The sequence below is a fragment of the Pseudoliparis swirei genome, chromosome 3 (assembly GCF_029220125.1).
Source record: "Pseudoliparis swirei isolate HS2019 ecotype Mariana Trench chromosome 3, NWPU_hadal_v1, whole genome shotgun sequence".
In the NCBI taxonomy this organism is placed as follows: domain Eukaryota; kingdom Metazoa; phylum Chordata; class Actinopteri; order Perciformes; family Liparidae; genus Pseudoliparis; species Pseudoliparis swirei.
In genome coordinates, this window is record NC_079390.1 from 12,695,271 (window position 1) to 12,717,725 (window position 22,455).

General features: G+C 41.5%; 2 protein-coding genes across 3 annotated transcripts; both read left to right on the forward strand.

Moving 5' to 3' along the window:
• Positions 1 to 111: 111 nt before the first annotated feature.
• On the forward strand, positions 112 to 7,270 carry stip1 (stress-induced phosphoprotein 1). The gene is made up of 14 exons (XM_056411603.1): positions 112 to 205; positions 2,473 to 2,682; positions 2,773 to 2,914; positions 3,247 to 3,388; positions 3,689 to 3,845; positions 3,944 to 4,070; positions 4,515 to 4,617; positions 5,107 to 5,227; positions 5,342 to 5,438; positions 5,538 to 5,662; positions 5,741 to 5,777; positions 5,896 to 5,999; positions 6,499 to 6,671; positions 6,753 to 7,270. The coding sequence occupies exons 1-14, from the start codon at positions 197 to 199 to the stop codon at positions 6,823 to 6,825; spliced, it is 1,620 nt and encodes a 539-aa protein (XP_056267578.1). The 5' UTR covers positions 112 to 196; the 3' UTR covers positions 6,826 to 7,270.
• A 1,846-nt stretch (positions 7,271 to 9,116) lies between these two features.
• Positions 9,117 to 20,661, forward strand: rps6ka4 (ribosomal protein S6 kinase, polypeptide 4). Of its 2 annotated transcripts, XM_056409220.1 has the most exons (18): positions 9,117 to 10,055; positions 11,022 to 11,093; positions 11,481 to 11,548; positions 12,001 to 12,151; positions 12,376 to 12,491; positions 12,686 to 12,793; positions 12,915 to 12,995; positions 13,470 to 13,573; positions 13,829 to 13,979; positions 14,085 to 14,246; positions 14,453 to 14,578; positions 15,238 to 15,371; positions 15,692 to 15,785; positions 15,945 to 16,115; positions 17,301 to 17,492; positions 17,586 to 17,745; positions 18,001 to 18,164; positions 18,265 to 20,661. In XM_056409220.1, the coding sequence occupies exons 1-18, from the start codon at positions 9,965 to 9,967 to the stop codon at positions 18,523 to 18,525; spliced, it is 2,406 nt and encodes an 801-aa protein (XP_056265195.1). In that variant the 5' UTR covers positions 9,117 to 9,964; the 3' UTR covers positions 18,526 to 20,661. The 2 variants fall into 2 exon arrangements, with proteins under 2 accessions (XP_056265195.1, XP_056265204.1); XM_056409229.1 differs by lacking the exons at positions 9,117 to 10,055; positions 11,022 to 11,093; positions 11,481 to 11,548 and having other exon boundaries at positions 12,068 to 12,151; positions 12,344 to 12,491.
• Positions 20,662 to 22,455: the final 1,794 nt, after the last annotated feature.

Sequence of the window (22,455 nt, forward strand, 5' to 3'; positions counted from 1 at the left end):
AAGTCACCCTGTTTTGTTTCATCATCTTCTGGAAGTTTCCTTGAGAGGGCTATATATTGTCCCTCGGAATATCTCGTGAGACGTAAAGTGGAACTCTGTTTGCGGATTTCGTACATCCCGAACTGGCAACTTGCATGTTATTCAGTGGGAGGCGCTAGTCCGCAGTAGTTTCTAGAAGGAACCTCATGCTTGCACCATGGAGAATGTGAGTGTCATGCAACTATCTTGATAAATATTTAGCATTCAATGTTTCATAGAAATATTGCCGAGTACCTTTTAATTGTACGTGTTTTGACTGTAATGATTTGGATAATATTCTTGTAAATCACCTCTTTAAGCTGGAACTTCACTGTTTGCTAATATCGGAGCGCTAGCTAGCTTGTTAGCTTAGCGTCAATCCGGTAGTAATGTGTTTTAACTGTTTGGCCGATGATGTCTGATTGGACTTGAGGCTGTTGCCCAACACTGTTAGATAACTCATCAACAGTGTGATGGGGACTTGATTCCATATTGTGCACCGTTTGGATACCTGTGCACCGTTGTGGCTAATTTATGATTATACACGTCAAGTTTAGCTAACGTTAACTGTTAAGCTAGCGCACAAGACTTAAAATGTACCACCGCTGCTTTATCGTAAATAAACTCCACAGCACGGGTAGCCTGCCACTGTGGCCCTGGTCTGTGACTCGATTTAACGAAGCACTTCTCCAACCCCTTTTGAAAATCACTGGCACTATACCGAGTGAACTACTAATAACTAACGTTATTTTTAAAGCTAATAACGTTAAGATAATACAAACTAGCTCACAATACAATTTAAAAAAGTGACGGAAAAAGGAAGTCGTAATGTAGCCAGTTAATAAACGCCTGCGTTACAATGCTGTGCGGACGGGCAGCAGAACTGCGACAGTCCGTCTGTCGCACATGCTGCAGGATTATTTCTGGATCCGCTTCAGTAGCTCTGAGCCTGGAGGATCATTCGAGATGCACGCGGCTCCGCTGTCATGGCTACAGCCGCAGTTTGTGGTCGACCACGCCGTGTCTTCATGACAGTTCATGTCTTTTCGGCGATTAATTCATTTTGAGACGGTACATCTGTTCTAAAAAAAATGCATGTCTATTATCATGCCTGGCTGAGCTGATGAGGCATTATTACTTATTTGGCAAAACATGCCAGTGGATAAGGTGCACAAGCACCTGACGGGTCAGTCAGAGTTGTTGAGCACCCACAATATGTCCATGTCTTCTTCCATGACCAACTTTCTCCCATCATATCAAAAAAGTAATACTCTTCCAGGTTATATTTTTACTGACTGTCTTCTTGACCATGGAGTATCCAAAATAAACTCCATGATCAATAATAATTAGTCCTCCAATGAGATAAACATTCTTCATCCCTTCTCCGGGTTGTTCCGCGATTGCTTAATCTAATAATAGTTTTGAGTACAGCCATGGTTTTCAGAGTATGTGGCTGCTTACATGACTTTGGATCAGACTAGTGTCACATATTTTAACATTTATCCGAGTTGGAAATGTACACAAATTGTCAAGCAGCCCAACCGTTTTTTGTGCCATGGACCGGTTTGGTGTAAATAGTTTTTTCAAGCACCGGCCTTCGAGTTGTGGGGTATAAATATGACAAAATAAAAGTATATGACCGGTATAAACACAAATATATAAAGTACAACTCACCATTTGAATCGTCATTATGCAGACTTGGCACATTAGAATCATCTGTAGCTATAAACTAGTATTTTAAGTAGGAGTCCTGATTGTCTTTTCTTTATCTTGGAAGTTGTAGGCTCTTCTGTCTCCTCATGACCGAGACAAGCGTCTTGACATGTGTAAAGAGGCACTGACAGATGACTCTGACATTTTTAATAATAATATACCTTTTTGACCGTGATAAATCAATTATGTTTTTTATTCTTTTTTTTGGTCTGGTACGAAAGGACTCAAAAGATGTTTGGGGACCACTGTTCTAATGTGTTCTGATTGGCCGTTGAGGCAGTCATGCCCCTCAACACTTCTTCTTTTTTGGATTGCGTCAATGGGATGGAAAGCCTCTTTTTAGAGGCTCAGTTCTTTTGGCTCAGTGTAAATTAATCCGTCACATTTTGAGAAGATGTAGTGTAATAACATGTCAAATGGCAACAAGAAGCCAACAAGAGGTGTTATTAAATCAGTCTGTGAACTCTCACACAGACGGTGTTTATTTTCTGGAACTGACTATTTGAAATAATTTTTCAGGCTACAACCTAATGCTCATGTCATCTTATTTTTAGGCTAATAGAATAGATTGTACCTAAAAAAAGAATAGATCTGATTGCATCACTGCAGCCTCACATGAACAGCTGCCAGAAGATGTCTTCTGTCATTCAATCCAATCAAGGGACTATGTTCATTGTGCCTTTGTGTAATAATAATAAAAAAGTTTATTCTTAATTTTATTATGATCTTCTTCTCTTGCAGGTCTCAGCATTAAAAGACCAGGGCAACAAGGCACTGAGTGCAGGAAATATTGATGAGGCTTTACGTTGCTACACCGAAGCTGTGGCCCTTGACCCTTCAAACCATGTCCTGTACAGTAACCGCTCAGCTGCCTACGCCAAGAAAGGCAACTACGAGAATGCTCTCCAGGATGCCTCTCAGACCATCAAGATCAAACCTGACTGGGGCAAGGTGAGATGTCCATTTTTCTGGCATTAATCTGTTAACAAGATATGTTGAAATTTAAATGCCAATTTACAACGTTTCTATTTTTTCTACTAGGGCTACTCCCGCAAAGCTGCAGCACTGGAATTTCTTGGCCGATTGGAGGACGCTAAAGGAACTTACCAAGAGGGACTTCGACAAGAGCCGAGTAATCAGCAGTTGAAGGAGGGTTTACAGAACATAGAGTCCCGGCTTGCAGGTAAACATTTTTTATTTGTGATACCTTTTTACTCTACAGAAAAAGTAGTTTGTGACGTGGAAAGTGACTTTTCCTACCTAGAGGATTTCAAATGTCTGCTGACACGACCACTGAAGTAAAATCAAATTGTAAGTGCTCAAGTTCTCAAAGGGAGAGTGGCAGTCCACTTGTAGTGAGTGTTGTGATTCATTCAGACACGGTCCAAGTAGTGGCGGTTGCAGAGGCGAGAAAGCTCAGCTGAATTTAATCCTAGACCAGTACAAGGTTACTTGAAATCCTGAGTGTTTCTGTGGGACCATATAAATTACACTAATATTTGTTTGCTTCACCAGAGAAATCAATGATGAACCCCTTCGCCATGCCCAACTTGTATCAGAAGCTGGAGAATGATTCTCGGACCCGTGAACTCCTGTCAGACTCCAGCTACAGAGAGTTGCTGGAGCAGCTCAGGAACAAACCGTCGGAGCTTGGCACGTATGTGCATCAAAAAAATACTTGTCACCTTAACAACATGGTTTGATTTTAGACTAACAAATTATGTCTTGAGACCATTTTTAAAAAATGGTTAATTTGGTTAATTTACACAAAATTTGGAAAATAATTGAGAATTGTTGTTGCTTAGTGACATTACAGCAGATATGTTTGTGTTGTGACCCAGTAATCATTAACACATAAAATCTAAAAATAATAACAAAATCATACTCTTGGATTAGATTTTAAAAACGTCAAACCCTGAGTATTAGAAATGCTTTCTTTTGCCTGACTGTTCTGTAGGAAGCTGCAGGATCCCAGAGTGATGACCACTCTGTCTGTGCTGCTGGGACTGAACCTCTCTGAGATGGAGGAAGAAGAGGATCTCACTCTCCCCAAACCGAAACAGACTCAGCCGCCTCCCCCTAAAGAGGAAAACCTTCCTGAAAACAAGAAAAAGGTAAAACAATTTATATCGATTCAATCGGACTCCACATATAATGAGTTTAAGCCATTATCTATTTTTGATTTTTAATCCTTAATTATTTTTTTTAACAGGCCGTGAAAGAAAAGGATCTTGGGAATGCTGCATATAAGAATAAGGACTTTGACACAGCGCTGAAACATTACGAAGAGGCAGTCAAACATGACTCCACCAACATGACCTACATATCCAATCAAGCAGGTACATATTCACAGATGGGAAAACAAATGCTAGCCATTTGAGAAAATAGGGCATAAAACAATTCAGAATTTCTCATATACAGCGTTAATGTGGGTTGTCCACCGGTTCTTGGATTTCCCTTCCATTTTGTGATTGGTTGGAGTTCTTGCCACTGAGCTGATCACCACAGCTAAATTCTCGGTTTAAATAAAGAATTGTGATTGTTGGCAACACATTTTTTTATTGCAAATGTTGCCAACTTTTTTCTGAGGAAATTAATATTTCTGTATGTGTGTGTGTGTGGTTACAAAGGCGCTCCAATCGCTCAGAAATATAGAATGCAACAAACTATTGACTCGTCGTACAACCAGTTCACCTAAGTTCAACAATAATTGAAAACTGACATGATTATAACCTTTAGTGCAGACTGAATGTTAAACATACACATTTGTGTTTTCCCTTCAGCTGTGTTCTTTGAGAAGGGCGATTATGAGATGTGCCGAGAGTTGTGTGAGAAGGCCATTGACGTTGGCAGAGAGAACCGGGAAGACTACAGACAAATCGCAAAGTGAGTTCTGCTGGAATTGTTTCTCTAGTTTTGTTTTTATTTTTGGTCTTTCCTGGAGCGAATCCAAACACTCAACCTAGAAGGTGGATGGGTGCTGAGTGGGTCTTTTTAGGACCTCTTATAAGTTACTAATTTACTTATCTGGATGGAAAACGACATGCAGCTAAACAACATGCGACCAAAGACATAGTATTATTCAAGAACCGTTAGGTGGCAGTGTTGCCCTATTACTTCCCACTCCCAACAACAAGATGGAGTGATGTTAAAGTAGGACATCAATTATCTGTCTATTCAACCTGAGCATTTTGCTTAACACATGTGGTTGTGACTGGCGCCTGTTATTTGTTTCGTAATTGTTACTGAACTGCTTTACAACCGACTTTACACTTCATGTAGTTAAGAAAACAAGAACATCAGATCACTCACTTCTGGTGCAATAACATATTTATCTTTTTCTTTCTCCTCCTCCTCCTCCTCCTTTGTTTATAGAGCCTTGGCCAGGATTGGAAACTCATACTTCAAGCAGGACAAATTCAAAGAAGCGATTCAGTTTTTGAACAAGAGTTTGTCGGAGCATCGTACTCCCGACGTCTTAAAGCGGTGTCAACAGGTGCAGTGCAAGCTGAATGAAGCTTTTGGATTCTAACTGAAATTATTAGCTGTGGAAAAAATTGTAATGTAAGTTTAAGCGATTTATACCGTGAAAATTGAATTTGCTCCGCAGGCTGAGAAGATATTGAAGGAGGAGGAGAAAATAGCATACATCAACCCCAACTTAGCCTTGGAAGAGAGGAGCAGGGGCAACAACTCCTTCCAGAATGGTGTGTGTGATAGTTGTAGTGCGTGTTAGTTGCGCGTCGTCATTTGATTCTTCTTTCAAGAGCGTGAATGAAGATGAACCCCTCTTTTTCATCCTAAAGGAGACTACCCCATAGCCATGAGACATTACTCGGAGGCCATCAAGAGAAACCCAGAGGATGCCAAACTCTTCAGCAACAGAGCGGCCTGCTACACAAAGCTGTTGGAGTTTCAACTTGCCCTGAAGGTGCAGTGCGTCCTCACCATGCCGCTCTGTAGTCCCTTTTTAATGAGATTCTTACCTGAACCTTTTTTCATTTGTCAGGATTGTGAAGAGTGCATCCGACTTGAGCCCGCCTTCAGTAAGTATCAAACTTTGTAGTTGCTACTGTTTAATAAAGTAGAGGTTTATACTCTATAATTTAGATTCAGGAACAGTCCCTCTGATTTTGCACCCAATTAAAACACATCTGTCCACAGTAAAAGGCTACACACGTAAAGGAGCTGCCTTGGAGGCCATGAAAGACTATACAAAAGCTGTGGACATGTACCAGAAGGCTCTGGAGCTGGATTCTTCCTCAAAGGTAATTTATAAGTTGTTACACAGCTCAGAATAGTCTCGAAAGTTATCTTTGCAGTTCCCAGGGCGGCCTGTGTGTGTTAGTGTTAATCAGGAAGTAATGTGAATTGATTGTATTTACTCAAAGGTATAATATGTAGTCACATTGTCGATTGTTGTGAATGTCGAGAGGGTCCACGATTGGTAAGAACAAAGCCATTAATCGGAGGAATAAAACTTTATGTTCTAATTGTTTCAATGTTGTTATGTTCTAAAGCACAAATAAACGCACCTCCTGACAAACCTGTGGGAAGGTGCCAGATTTTTCATGAACGTGGCCCTGGGCACCCATCATCCTGCTGTGGCCCGTCTGCTCTCAGTCAAAATACAATCTGAATAAATGCTGTGCACCTAAATCAATAAAACAAAGTGCGACATCTGTGACAACAACATATTTTTGTCTTGTACATGCATAACTGCAGGCTAATAATGACTTTACTTTTTTCTCCACGTGCCACATTCAGGAAGCCACAGAAGGCATTCAGCGCTGTATGGTCAGTCAGACCATGAGGAACGACACCCCTGAGGAAGTGAAGCAGAGGGCCATGTCTGATCCTGAGGTGCAGCAGATTATGAGTGACCCAGCCATGCGCATGATCCTTGAGCAAATGCAGAAGGACCCTCAGGCGCTTAGCGAGTAAGTTTACTAACTTTTTAGTGTTGCACTCTGTCTCTCTGCATGAAGAATCTAATGTTTATTTTTCTGTGTGCTCCTCAGGCACCTAAAGAATCCAGTCATTGCTCAGAAGATTCAGAAACTCATTGATATCGGACTGATAGCCATTCGTTGATGTGAACCAAGAGACTTCAAGAAATCAGTGGATCAATGTGCAAATCCCTCCAACTATTGCATCCTACTCTCTTGCCTTCAAATTCGAATTTATATTGTCGTTCGTTTCCCTGAGACTGTGTATGTTATGCTTCTTTTTTCTTTAAAAAAAACAAAAAAAATCAGTTTCACAACTGTTTCATTGTATTTAAGAAAGCATCTTGTAAGACATGTGGAAAAACTTCCAGACTACAGAAAACAACTGGATTCATGTGTACAGATGCTCACACATAAACGGCACAGTTCAGTGCACTAACACGCCCAATGTTAATGGGGAAATCTACCCTGCAGCAGATCACGTGTTCCTATTGGTTTAAGAAAATACAACAAAAAGAAACAGGAATTTCTACATTCAAAATAAAGATTGTATTGTTGATCACAAATGAAAATGGTCAACATTTGTCTAACTCTTTTGGTCCTCTTTTAGACTGAATCTATCTGCTGACCACTCAGAGGGAGGTCTTGACTTGTATGCATGTTGGGTGTCATTTTTGTACTTTACCCAAATATTTGAATTTATTTTTTGAGCTTTGCCATATGGCTTAATGAATGATACTATTGTGTACTGCTAATACAGGGGAATGCATTGAGGAGGGATTTAAACAAATTGAAACTTGGATAATAATTCTCAATGCCATTAAGATTTAACAGTGTTTGCCACAAGTGATTTAAGGTTGATTATTATCCTTACATTAAATCTCATCATACAGCAATTAAGAAAGCAATGCTGTTTTGAAATATACTTAACTACTAATATATAAAACAGTGTAACAACTTTAAGTTGAAGTTCCTGTCACAGTAGAAGAATCAGTAAAATGTTAGAAAGATCCTGATGAGTTGACTTGACTCAACAGTCCTCGCAGTGTTTAAACTCTAATATTAGTTTCACCAAGCCTGAAGGTAGAAGGCTGCTTTTTAAAATATTACAACTTGCCTGGCTTAAATACTTCCATATCGTGGGAATAATAGGACATTTTAAGAGTAGATTTTTCCTTCTAAACGTGATGGCTATTTGAGTTGTGGGAGTCACAATTAGTTCACTTCCTGATGCGTCTTGAATGTTTGTCAGAGTATTGAAGCCCTGCTGCTACCTGTAGATCTTTTCTAATGTGTACTTTGTGCAGCAAGGAAGTTCCTCCCTCGGCGAGGGAAGGCTCGCTTCCGTTTTCAGATAGGATAGTGTTAGAGATGTGTTAATATTGTGATGGAACATGACTTCATACGCCTCAACACATTGCCATAATATCTCCGCTACGATTTCCAAGAGGGACACATATGTTAAACATGAAGTGTGGCACCTTTTCACATGACCACAGTAGAATTGCTGAATTTGGATTTCTCTAGAACTTCTGAAAAAACCACACAGCCAATATTGGGGTGGTTTAGGAGTTTCATTCAATCACACAGCAGATGTGGAGCACGCACATGTTGAGAAAGAAGCGGTCCCAAGAAGTGTAATGTACTAATGGAAATCAATCGTACAGTGAAATATACAGTGATTGTATTTAAAGGGTTGGTTTTGACTTTTTCCTCCTATAAGACCAACAATGTTGACGGACTCAATGCAGTAGGAGACCTTCATTTTATCGTAGAGTAGTCGGTGTAATTTAACACCTTACATTACACGGCAGTAAAAGGGAAAGATCTTTTAATACAAACACAGGGCTCTCAAGTCTCACGCATTGAGCGTGAGACTCACGCAATTCGGTCTTATCTCACGCACTCCCGCCACACATCGAATTCCTCACGCTGAAAAAACCTCTCGGCTATTTAATGCTTGAATGCAGGGGTGCTCAATACGCCGATCGATTGTTCCGCTGCAGAGCTCCGACGCCGGTCTGCGCGCATTGGGATGGAGCAAAAAAATAGTCACTAGCACCCCCGTCAACAACTTTTCTCGGAGTAGAATAGTCACTAGCACCCCCCCCCCCAGCTGTATCGGGTGCTGATGCAAATCTCACGCTTGCCTGTCTTCAAAACTTGAGAGCCCTGCAAACAATTGTGTAAATCATTACTATTGTCAACTTCAACACACAGTACCATTGATAGATGCGTGTTGTGTATAGCAAATATATTCCTTTCCAGATGTACTATATGTCAAAGCCTCAAAGGTTAATGAATTCCTCTTGTATCAAAAATGATCACAATCACGAACTACCACTATAGAAGACGGATGTTTTCCTGGGGTTCGGAGCCTCGTAGCTCCGCCCACTGAGGGGTCACGTGACCGACCGTCGCCCTGGTTGTGTCGAAAGCATCCTGGTGTTAGCCGTTAGCTCACCGCTAACAAAAACATTATTCAGTGAGGTGTGAATATTTTTTATATTAATGGGTGAATATTAACGTGGCTCTAGGAAGGACAAGGGAGACAAGGAACTACACAAACTGGCTTTAACCCCCACATACTCCCACAAGGTTGGACAGCCGCTATCGGAAGAGGCTAGTCAACAACTAAACAGCTAGCTAACGTCCAAACTTTGACGGGCACCATCAGCAACTCGTTAGCTCGTTGTTAGTTTTGTAGCGAGCCGGGACATGTACCGTGTTATTGTAGCTAGTATGCTAACTAGCGAGTGTCGTGTGTATCGGCGTCTAGTGACGCGTTATCTTGACCACTCGTTCGTGTAAAACAGAGTTTACGCCATTACTAAGCTTGTGAATAATGACAGCCGTGGAGCAGGCGGTGCTAACGTTAGCCACTTGTACTCCTCTGTGACCGAGATGAATTCGGTTGGTCAAAGGCGTAAACGTTGCTGATCGTCTCTCGCTTACGTCGATAGTAAAATACAGCGACCAGCAGCTCGTAAACACTGCAGCGATCTGACCAGGCGCACGCCTGTGAGACCCGATCGATATCGGCCAATCACTAAATGATGCGAAACGTCAGGATGTCAAACTTGTGGGGTTTAACGTCGGGGCAGAAGTATTGTGTCGGAAACACAGCTGCCCGCTCCTTTCGGTAATCCTTGTATTCCCCACAATGCAGACACAGTAGACGTGTGTGATTGAACGTGTAGGTTAACGTCCTGTGTGTGTACCACGACATCTGACTGCGAGTTCCCTTGAACGAGTCTCCATAAGAGGCACGGTGTTCTTGTTGAATGATGCCGGGGGACGCGTCCGACAGTAGCGACGACTCCGATGCCAACACGAATGAGCGAGCCTGTACGGTCAAGCATCAAATCACAAATGGTAAGTCGAGTAAACAGTTTTTTCTCAAGCACTTTATTTACACTGCTCTACCAGAAACCCCAGCACACTGTAATCCATTCCATAATTAGATGTGTTCAGCGTTTCTATTATATTTATATATAGTAATATTGTTGACATAGCTTCGTCAGAGAGTAGTTAAACTCTGTGGGGTTAAACACAATGACCAGATGTCGTCATTTCCGAGGCTAAACTTGACGGTGATTTTATATTGGATTGCATTACATTTGAAGGTGTTTCTAACATTTTACCTCTATGCCCGCTTCTCCACACATATATATATATATATATATATGAATATAAAATGTTTTTTTAATAATGTATATGTGTATATATAATATGTATATATACGTGTATATATATAGTATGTACATATATGTATAATGTGTATATATACGTGTATATATATAGTATGTATATATATATCTATATGTATAATATGTGTGTATATATATGAATATAAAATGTTTTTTTAATAATGTATATGTATATATAATATGTATATATAAACGTGTATATATATAGTGTGTGTATATATATATATGTATAATGTGTATATATATACGTGTATATATATAGTATGTATATATATCTATATGTATAATATGTGTGTGTATATATATGTATAATATGTGTATATATATATAGGTATGTATATATATATGTATAATATGTGTATATATATAGTATATATATATACTATATATATAATGGTTTTTTAAATAATATATGTGTATATATATATATACATATATACACACCAAAATGAAAATATGCCAACTAAGTTTGACAGCTGTTTCATCTTATTTGAAGAGAAGCCAATGCATTTTTTGTTAAACGTGCCTGTTTGTCCCTTTTTAAAATAAAAATGCCAGTGTTTGCAGGGTACAGAAACTGCATGTAACGTATACCATATGATTTAACTATGTTATTTTTTTCTGCTTCTAGCTAACCTCACGGGTCACACTGAGAAGGTCGGTATTGAGAACTTTGAGCTGCTCAAAGTCTTGGGCACTGGAGGTGAGTGTCTATGTGAAGCATGATAGATTTGAAATAGAAAAACAATGAAGAAAAACAATGAAGAAAAACTTGCGTAAGATATCAGTTTTGGGTAACTCCAAAGCAGCAGGATATATGCCCCTGACATGGTTAAATATCTTATGGTCAAAGTGTTTCTAAAGAGAAAAAAGATACCTGAGAACTACAATTTGCAGCAAACACATTTTTTTACCTTCACATCCTGTTTTGGGGTCTTCTGAAGGTATAGACCATATGCTGTACATGTATTTGTTATTAGATATCATCCCTTATGATTACCTCTCAGAGATCCAAGAGGCTGTTTCTATCAATAAAACAACACCAGAATGAATTTGAATGACTGGATGAAATATTTGTTTGTTTTTCTAGCTTATGGTAAAGTGTTTTTGGTCAGGAAGAATACCGGTCACGATGTGGGCCAACTATATGCTATGAAGGTGAGATCATATGTACACTTTCATAATATAAATCACAAACTGTTTTTCTTCATCATGGTTTTGCACTCCAATGTTATTGTTAATTATGACTTTACAATCTCACAAATGTGATTTTTTTTCCTTTCTCGTAAATTGGCCACTTTAATTTCAGAGAATATACCACGTTTCTTTCACATATATTTACGACTTTAATCTTGAAATTGTTTTTTATCTTTCTCTCTGAATTCCCTCCTCGCCCAACTCCGTAACTATTCTTTTTATATACCTGCAATAACCCTAGTACACCGGCCAACAAAACTTCATTATATACTGGGCTATGTTTAAAATACAAGATGGGAAAACCTTTTAGATTTTAAATAAACGATTCCCTGATTTTATGCCAAATGTATTTAGAATACTTGCCCAGCACATGGTGAGATGTCGTGCCAACTTTACTTTGATTACTACCCTAGGTGTTAAAGAAAGCCGCGATTGTTCAAAAGGCAAAGACAACCGAGCACACTCGCACTGAGAGGCAGGTGCTGGAGCACATCCGCCAGTCTCCCTTCCTGGTCACGCTCCACTACGCCTTCCAGACGCAGAGCAAACTGCATCTCATCCTAGGTGAGTGACGGCATGCTCCAACCAAATATGGACAACTCTCACTTCCCCGGTTTTGAAGTGCTGAATCGATGTCCCCTTCGCGTTTCTGTCTATAACTGTTTGTATGTTTTACTTTTGCATTTCTGTTTCCGTTTTGTGCATCGTGTGTGTGTGTGTGTGTTTGTCTATATCGTTGTGTTATGTCTATTTAAGCTCCCTGTGTGTTTGCCTGTGTGTGAGTACAGACTATGTGAGCGGCGGGGAGATGTTCACTCATTTGTACCAGCGGGATCACTTCCCTGAAGAGGCGGTGCAGATTTATATCGGGGAAATAATCCTGGCTCTGGAGCACCTGCACAAGGTGGGGGTTGCTCCTTCTCGCTCAATAACTTAAAGCTACATTGACAAGTTTGTGGTGGATTATAACTACTGACTGGGGTTATGTAATGCTATGATTACTGAATAACAAACAGTAATATGTAATCTTTTGTTTTCTTCACTTGTCAAAATACCACGATTATTGCTGCCGAGTTTCCACTGTGTGTTTTTGTGCAGCTTGGGATCGTGTACCGAGACATCAAATTGGAAAACATCCTTCTAGACAGTGAAGGCCATGTAGTATTGACAGATTTCGGACTCAGCAAGGAGTTTCTACAGGAAGAGGTATGTAAGCAGGATGCCAACATCTAAACATGTGTACAATGTGAGATCTGTATCATATTATGTTTATGTAAGAATTGGTTTTTTTATGGTTATGCTTTATCTTCCTGTGTCCTCATCACAGAAGGAAAGGACCTACTCTTTCTGTGGCACCATTGAGTACATGGCACCTGAAATCATCAGGGGGAAATCTGGCCATGGCAAGGTAAATATATTAAAGATATGAAAATGTATGTATGTATATATATATATAGATATGTGTGTATATATATGTATGTGTGTATATATATATATGTATATCTATATATATATCTCGATTTATATACATATATGTATGTATGTATATCTATATATAGATATGTATGTATATCTATATATAGACATGTATGTATATATATGTTTGTATGTGTGTATATATATATATACATGTGTATGTGTGTGTATATATATATATGTATATAGATAGATAGATAGATTAGATAGATAGACAGTAAGGCCTTTTAAAATCACTGGAGAGCCCATGTACCATACATTAGATCAGAGATAAGATTTACTTTGTGGTTATGAAATGTGGTCATGAGTTTCATGACAGACAACCTGGGTGAATAACTAGGCTGTGGGTGCCCTACCTGCTCATATTATGTTCCCTTTCCTTTTATTTAATGTTTCTCACCTTCAGTCGGTAGATTGGTGGAGCCTTGGGATCCTGATGTTTGAGCTTCTGACGGGTGCTTCTCCTTTTACCTTGGAGGGGGAGAGGAACTCCCAGAGTGAGGTGTCAAAGTGAGTGTTCCATAAACCAATTCCAATTCCATAAAGCATGTAGTCAAATGATCAACCTGCCTTATTCTCAGGTCATAACATTTATCTCAGACATTGTTCGAGGTACTTTCTCTCTTCAATCTGTGCATTATCATACATGTGGTTGTCATAGTGAAAATCAGCTTATGCCACACAGTATCTTTAGAGGGTGCTATGTCAACAAAATGGACATTATGTCATTACTTATTTACCATACCCCCCCCCCCCTTTCACCAGACGTATTTTGCGCTGTGATCCTCCGTTCCCTTCCATGATTGAACCCACTGCTCAGGACCTGCTGAGGAAGTTGTTGGTGAAAGATCCCCACCGGAGGCTGGGCTCTGGACCACAGGGGTCCGAGGACATCAAAGCACACACCTTCTTCAAGGTCCTCAACCGTCAGTCATTCATTACACCCGTCTCTCCCCTACCCCCCCGTCACCTCTTCTCATTCATCCGTAACGCTCTCTGTCTGCTTTTGGCTTCCTCACAGGGCCTGAACTGGGCCGACCTCGCACAGAAGAAGGTGCCAAGTCCTTTTAAGCCAGAGCTGAAGAGTGAACTGGACGTGGGGAACTTTGCTGAGGAATTCACCGGGATGGATCCCGTCTACTCTCCAGCGGGCACACCGTTAAGCACTGACCGCCTGTTCCAGGTTAGTGTTGCTGTCTGGACCGTGACCCTCGTTAAAGCTGAATAATAAATCAGAGAGTGGTATCAGAGGTCTAAATACCTTTTCTAATAATACAGTTTGGGGTAGGCCCATGCTTTTTATATCATGTGTCATTTTATTTGTCTCTCTCTCTCTCTCCGAGTGTACTGCCTTGTCATACCCTTAACATTACATCTCTTGGATTTTAGGGTTACTCCTTCATTGCTCCCTCCATCCTGTTCAACAAGAACGTGGTCATGGGAGACTTTGTTCAATCCCATATCGGTGCTGATCGCCCGGCTTCAGCCTCTGTCCAACGAAGTGCAATATTAGAGGTACGGAGCTTGAACCAGGGCTTCCTGTCTTATTAATAAGCATTTTGGGGATGACTTTGGGATGAAAATAAACTAGTTGTTTCAGCCTAGTTTATTACTGTACCTTATTTCATTGCATGTTTTGTCTTGTTTAATCCTGGGCTCGGCAATATTGAAGCATTGTAACAATTTTCAGGAGACTTTGTTCTGACAGCCTGTTACAGTGGTATAGTATCTGTTCGGGAATGGCACATCTCAGGTCAGCTTGTCTCTTCGATATTTATCACACTAGACTCCACAAGGTTAAACTACTGCCATGTTTTCAGCCAGAAACAATAGAAGTCTGACTTAGTTTTGGTTATTTAACAACAGAAATGGGAATCCTAGCTCATTATATAAAAGAACGTAGGATTGCTCTGATGGGTGATGAAGGATAGATGTTGATATGCTTACTAGCATGATATAATTTCACTTTAAATACCAACTGTATCTCCAAATAAAGCCAACCATGTTCCTCTCCAGCAAACCCTTCTCCGGTGCTTGAATATCAACTTCTTTTACACTAAAGTCAGATCCTTTTTGATCCATCTCTGCTGGAAGCCACGTCCTATTGCACGAGGGAACAGACCGAACGCAGCACATCTCTTTTAACTGCTCAATGTGACTCATTCTTTGTTCAGGAATCCCAGTTTTTTCAGCACTATGAGCTGTGTCTTCATGGGCCACCCCTGGGGGAGGGCAGCTTCTCTGTGTGCAGGAAATGCCGACACAAGCAAAGTGGCCAAGAGTATGCCGTCAAGATCGTCAGCCGCAGGTGAGATGTGACGCTGCAATATCCGTGTGCAATTTTTATCCCCTTTCATATTTAATTGAGAAATTCAACATCTGAAAAAGACGCACACAAAAAGGTTTTGAAAAGAGTCAGACTTTTTATTTTATTACGTTTTTAATATATCAGATCTGTGTGTCTGATTTTGGATTCCCTATTGAATGTGAAGAGAAGAACTGATGCGCAGATTCTGCCACACCGTCTTAGCGATAGCTTTGAGCGTGTGTGATTCACAGTATCACGTCTGATAGCACAAGTCACAGAATGTCCTCGTCAACATGTGGACACTGTGTTCTCTTTGTTAGGATGGAGGTCAACACCCAGAGGGAGGTTGCTGCTTTAAAGCAATGCGAGACTCACCCAAACATCGTGAAGCTGCATGGAGTCTATACGGATCAGGTAGAATAGAGGACACACACACACACAAACACACACACACACACAGAGGATGACATGTGCAATGACAAATAGTCCATTTGACTGTTCTTTCAAGGATGGAAACTTAAGCACTGTGCAACAACAAAAGCACCCTTTAAACTCTTTTCTCTCCTCCGTTAGTATCACACATATTTAGTGATGGAGCTTCTGCGAGGTGGGGAGTTGCTGGAAAGGATAAAGAGGAAGAAACTGTTCGGGGAGGCAGAGGCCAGTCAGCTGTTACAGAGCCTGGTCTCGGCAGTCGGCTTCATGCACGAGGCTGGAGTCGTGCACAGAGACCTCAAACCAGAGGTGAGCTGGGCTTTGATGGCTCTATTCAGTCCATAAATGTGAAGTCTCACATTACAAAAGACAAGTAAAGTGAGGACTCGAATGGTGCAATAGCGCGAGCTGTAGTCTAGTCACGCACGCACGCACGTATCTATGATTCTTTTTGCATGAAAACATCGGTCCAAAGTCATTGCATCCATAATTCCACTATCTCATCGTATTGAAATTAAAAAATAATTTTCGGTAATTAGAAATGAAAACTTTTCCAGAGACGTTAGATGTTACAAAGGAAGCCACGGCGTGTGGAATTAGTGAATTAGTGAGAGCAGAATGAAGTTTTAATTGTCTCCGTATTTCTCCACTGTGAACTGCGTGTGTTCTGTTTTCCCCGAGGATGTCTCGCATAAACTGGCTTAATACGTAGTTATAACCGACCTGTTTGATGTGAGGGGGGGGGACTCTCTTTTTTTGCCGCATCATTTTGCACATGATTTAATCGAGGTAATCACAGTGGACAACGGTGCATAATGTGTCTGCTGCGGTGCGGCATTTTTCAAAATGAAGGCTGCAGATTTATCACACGCATATCCTGCCGTCTTCAGATGGCTGTGGGATTTAATTAACGGAAGGGGTATAGAGCAGCTGTGAATGACAGATAGTGGTACAAATCACCCATTAACTTTTAGTAACGCTCCAGTGTTTTACTAAGACGCCCGTTGTAATCGCATAGACTTTTTTATATGATGCCAATCTGAAGGAATTAACTGGTTGGAGAGTGTTTCAATTAAAATAGTTTATCTACATTATGCCATAATTCTGGCAAATTTCTTAAGTATTGAGGTTGTGCATGTTGATAGAATCCCCAAATGATGAATCGTGGTCCGATGAGCCGTGTCCTCCGGCATCTAATCCAATTTTCACTGAGATATCAACTAATTTTGGGGCGCCTTTTTTTCTTTGTTTTCAAACCTTTTTTTTTTTGAATTAAACTCCCATCTGTTCCCCTCTACTCTACCTTTGCACCACATGTGCTGCACTGTGCACGAAAATGCAATTCACAAATTCAAGTAAAGCAAAAATGTAGGTCAGGAACGTACCAATTTACAGTATTTAGTTTTAGGACTAGTTTCTACTCATGGTATTTATAAAAACCAGAGTAAAGACGAGAGTAAAAAGTAAAGAAAACATTGTTTGCCCCCCTTGCAGAATGTGCTGTTTGCAGATGAGGCGGAGGACTCCATCCTGAAAGTAATAGACTTTGGATTTGCCCGCCTGTGCCCTGCAGGCAGCGCCCCCCTGCAGACGCCCTGCTTCACGCTGCAGTACGCTGCACCTGAACTTTTTGAGAGTGCAGGATATGACAAAGCCTGCGACCTCTGGAGCCTCGGTGTCATCCTGGTAATTTAACCTAAAACCGCTGATTTGGTTAAATCAGTATGGCTAATTGAAGTACTAATGACTCTCTCTATCTCTCTCTCTCTGTGTGTGTAGTACACCATGCTGTCAGGCCAGGTGCCATTTCAGAGTGAGCAGCGGGGGATGACCTCATCATACGCTGCTGACATCATGCAAAAGATTAAAGAGGGCGATTTCTCATTGGACGGGGAGGCATGGAAGGGCGTATCGGAGGATGCCAAAGAGCTTGTTAAAGGTCTGTGATTGATGGGTTTGAAGTGACCCACATGCAGTTTGCCTTAGTTGTTTGGGCCATATTACATGTTGGTGCTTTGGTGGAGTTTCTGCCTGCCCTGTGATGGTTTAGAGTTCCCTCCGAGTGGAGCACTCGTCGGAAGTCAGAGCCATTTTTGTATTTTCCCCTCATCCCTTCCTTGTATGTCAGCTTGTTTTTGGTATGCGTCCCGTCTGTTGTAAGACTGACTGTATTGATCCTGTCCTGTGATTTAAGGCCTATTGACGGTGGACCCAGAGACGCGTCTCAAACTCTCTGATCTGAAAGAGAACAGCTGGCTGCAGGGCGGAGCATCCATGTCCACCACTCCCCTGTGCACTCCAGATGTGTTAGAGTCCAGTGGGCCTACGGTCCGCACCTATGTCAATGCCACCTACAAGGTAGGATGAGCATTGGGGACACAATTTGGCAAAGTTCTTAAAAAAGTAGATGATTGCTTCAACTCAATGTGTTTCATCTCCCCCTCCACTCCCCGGCCAGGCTTTCAACCTTGGTAAGAGAGAGGGCTTCTTTCTGAAAAGTGTCGACAATGCTCCACTCGCAAAACGCAGAAAGCTGAAGATGACGAGCACAGGCGTTGAGACCCGATGGAGTTCATCTTCTTCCTCCTCCTCTACTTCGTCCTCTGCCTCTGCAACAGCATCCAAAACGCAGCCAAAGCAAACTGGGACCTCAAAGAAGACTGGGACCCCAAAGCAGACTGGTTCCCCAAAGCAGACTGGGACCCCGAAGCAGAGCTAGCCTAAATGGCAGCTGAGAGAACGAATGGGAAATTAAGAAGTATGTGCTTATACGGGTACCACCGTGTCCTCCAGTGGTGATGGGGTCACCCAGTTCTCAAAAATCAACAACAACATACTGAAGAACCAAAAGACTGGTTTAGGTCAGTGTTACGTTTTTAATAACAATTTTAATTCCATCATTCATCACACCGTATTCTCCCCAAACCAGTCTGTATTTTCCTTGAAAGGATGGAGGAGAAGACGGTGGAAGTCTAGTTTGGCATCATTAAGGTATACAGAGATCTGTGGCCTTGAGAAAAATATTATTATCCAGTATTCTCTGACCATATATTACACACTAAAAGTTTTTAAAAAATTGATATTTACCTGTTTTCACTGTGGATAAGAAACATTGCCTGGCTATATCGGGACAAAGGGAAACGGGAGCCATAAATGAGCAGGAGCCATAATTATAGCAACGCGGTGAAAGAATCACATTGTGTGTGTGTGTGTGTGTGTGTGAATACACACATATTTGCACAGAGCAAATGAATAGCCCATCCAGGAATTCACAGGCTGAGTTTCCTGATTGTATCTAGTTATTTTTTAACTTTGCCACGCGCATAATGATCCGGCAAAGGTTTGGCCACGAGTGCTGTGCCACACGAAAGCACTCATCTTTTAATTTTTTTTTGCTGTTGCACGATTTGCAGAAGGGCGTAAATGGTCAAAAAGAGGCCAGACTGAGCTCAGCGGGGAACGCCTCGGATATGCGTGACCCTTGCGATCGCGGAGGATGCTGTAGTTGAAACGGTTTCTTCTCGGATGCGGTCTGAACCGTCAGTCCGGCGGGTCCTGGCTGTGCAAAGCGGTTCCAGGTCTCCAGATTCTGTGAAACACAACGTGGGGGGCGCATCGCTCCATCCACGGCTCTGATAACGTTTACATTTTTAAGCGAACAACTCTGAGTGCCGCCTGAAGTGGTCTCAGTACGAACACGGTGCCCAACAGTAGCACTTGTAAGCGCAGACGAGACTGGGGTCTTCTCGTCCTTCTGGCTGTAAATTGCTCGCATTATTGTGCCGCTACGACCCTTTTCTAATATGCTAATCCGTTGTGAAGATGAACTGTAAGAACTTTTCTTTTTAAAGTTTGGATAATTTAAGCGTACGACGGAGATGTTTTTATGCTCCCGAGTGCACAACAGTGTTCGCACTTCGATTGGAGCAAAATCCTCTTTGGTGGTTTAATGTGTCCGTCGCCTTTTGGCTCGTGAATCTTTGAAGGGTATTCCAGTTTCATCCGGTTGCTCGACCGACCAGCGCCCGATGCGGCTCTCACCAATACAATCTGATTTGACACAGTGAAATATTATGTCAACCTTTTAATCAATTGTTGTCGCCTGGGATGTAATGGTCATTACAATATGTGTTTTTACAGATGTGCTTTTAAAACGTTGTGCTTGGGAGGCGTTTCAGAAAGAGATCTTGATCATGAATCTAATGGAGTTCTGATGAGCCGCAAGTTCTGTATATACTCATTCTTGATTTAGAGAAACAAAACAAAAAATGATGTATGTAATGATTTTAAGATTTGAAAACCGTTTCAATGGTATATTAGTCCTCTGATGTATTTCTGTTAGACTTTTTCCTTTTCTTTTTTTACATGTTGCACAGACCGTTGATCAATTAAACACATTTCAGCTTTAAAGGTGCTTTCCCTGATATTTATTACATGTAATTGATATTAATGCAGTGGTAATGGGATTAATGATTGATTTGGCTCTTGTTGTGTACCGAGTGTGTGTGTACTGTGTGTGTGTGTGAGAGCATGGGAAGTTGGCTGTTTTCCGATATTTCTGTACCAGATGATGCTTTATTGCTTTATTTTGTATTATTTCCTTGTTGTTTGCCGCCTTTGTCTGTTTATCAGATAACAGGCTGTTTGTGTTTGAACATTTACATTTTTACTTTAAAAAACGGCTTTTATTGGTGTTCTTTTGTTGTCGTGAATAATATTTTTTCCTATTTTGCTTTCTTTTTTTGAGCGTTACTATCTTACTGAGAAGCACTGTCACTGATGTCGTAACTGGGAATTTTATCTTTTGCACCAATGTTTTTCAGTTGGTGCAAAATAAACTTTACTTTTAAATAACTGGTTGTGCGTCGAGTCTTTTCAGTGTTGTGATTGTTGTGTGATTGTTGTGTGATTGCTCGTGAGCGCTTTGGTTTCCGCTCTGTAAACACTGGTGGTGACACTTTTAATTATTGGTACTAAGTCAATGACACAGGAAGTTGTTTAACCTTTCCATTTGACAGAAGCCATTCTGTTAATGTACCTATTTTATAACGGAGGTAAAACCGTGTTCAAATAAATTTGTCTAAACACCATGAACCATTTTCAGTCAGCTGCAAGGTGAGATGTTGCACCACAGAATATTATACTCTGTTCTCTTTTGAGTCATTGCCACCTACAAATTCATGATATGTTATTCAAAAGCATCTTAAATCCCCCGTTTAATTATCATCCGTCTGCAAAAGAGAGTCGTTACCGTCGGTGTGCATTTTCTACCTGTGAGGCGAGATTACTGACTACTTGGATCCTGCTAAGTATCTTCTTTAAACTAGTTTGTATCTGCTAAGTTACTGTTGTATTTGTTGTTTAAAGCTGCTAGATTGTTAGTGTGTCCTGTTTTAAGGATTTGTTTTGGTAGATAGTTGAGTCCTGTGTTCCGACACCTGAATCTTCACTGATTGGACGAGCGCTCATCACCGGGTTTCAATTGAGTGTCATTTGAATACCAAAGGCCAAGGGGCGGGGTCAACGCAGCTGGAGGTAATTGGCACCAACTTGGGCTCATAACCGGATCGGGTCTTTAGCGTCAGCGTGACTCATCGGACGAAGACATAGGAGTCTTCCGTTGGAGTCTTCGGGGGTGGCTGTGTATTTCCCCATTTTTTAAATATGTGTGTATTTTCCATACCTGTGCGTATCTCTACTCGTAGTTACTATAGGACTCGTTCATTCATGTACCGGAACCCCTCCTCTGTTATCCTTCCTAACCGTTCTACTCACACCCAGCACCTTGTCACAGGAGGCCTCTGGAACTGTCAGTCAGCCAACCGCAAGGCCGGTTTCATCTCTGGCTTTGCTATGGAGCAGTCACTTGACTTCCTGGCTCTCAGAGACCTGGATCACAGCAGACAACACGTCTACCCCGGCTGCTCTCTCCTCTGCCTTCTCCTTCAGCCACACACCCAGACCCTCTGGTCGGGGTGGAGGTACAGGTTTACTCATCTCACCCAAATGGTGTTTCTCTCCCTACTCGCTTCCACTCTTTATCCCACTGACTTGTGAGTTTCATGCTGTGACGGTTACTCATCCGGTTCAACTACACATTCTGTCCCTCCTGTCGAACTTCTCGGAACACGGCCCCCCGCTCATCCTTCTGGGTGACTTCAACATCCAGACAGAGAAGTCATGTGATCTCTTACTCTTACTGTCTTCCTTTAACCTCTCACTCAGTCCCTCCCCTCCCACTCACAAAGCCGGCAACCACCTTGACTACATTTTCACTAGAAGCTGCTCTACCTCTAACCTCACTGTGACTCCTCTCCATGTCTCTGATCACTTCTTCATCTCTTACTCTCTCTCACTCTCTGGTACACATATCTACAGATTCTGCACCTGTACGCAGCAACATTCGCACCCTCTGTCCCTCCTCCCTGGCCTCCTCTGTCCTATCTGCTCTCCCCTCAACTGGCTCCTTCTCACTCATGCAGCCTAACTCTGCCACAGACACTCTCCTCTCTTCCCTGTCTTCATCTCTTGATTCTCTTTGTCCTTTTAAGACACGACCGGTTCGGAAATCCTCTCCGGCTCCGTGGTTGTCGGACTCGGTGCGCGCCGAGAGAGCCACCCTGCGAGCGACGGAAAGAAAATGGCGCAA

Excerpts from the sequence above, each read along its gene's own strand:
- stip1 (XM_056411603.1), top strand. Across the intron at positions 2,683-2,772 it reads TCAAACCTGACTGGGGCAAG|GGCTACTCCCGCAAAGCTGC; the intron begins GTGAGATGTCCA and ends TTTTTCTACTAG. Across the intron at positions 3,846-3,943 it reads TTCCTGAAAACAAGAAAAAG|GCCGTGAAAGAAAAGGATCT; the intron begins GTAAAACAATTT and ends TTTTTTTAACAG.
- rps6ka4 (XM_056409220.1), top strand. The coding sequence starts at position 9,965 with ATGATGCCGGGGGACGCGTCCGACAGTAGCGACGACTCCGATGCCAAC. Across the intron at positions 12,996-13,469 it reads GGAAATCTGGCCATGGCAAG|TCGGTAGATTGGTGGAGCCT; the intron begins GTAAATATATTA and ends TCTCACCTTCAG. Across the intron at positions 15,786-15,944 it reads ATGGAGTCTATACGGATCAG|TATCACACATATTTAGTGAT; the intron begins GTAGAATAGAGG and ends CTCCTCCGTTAG.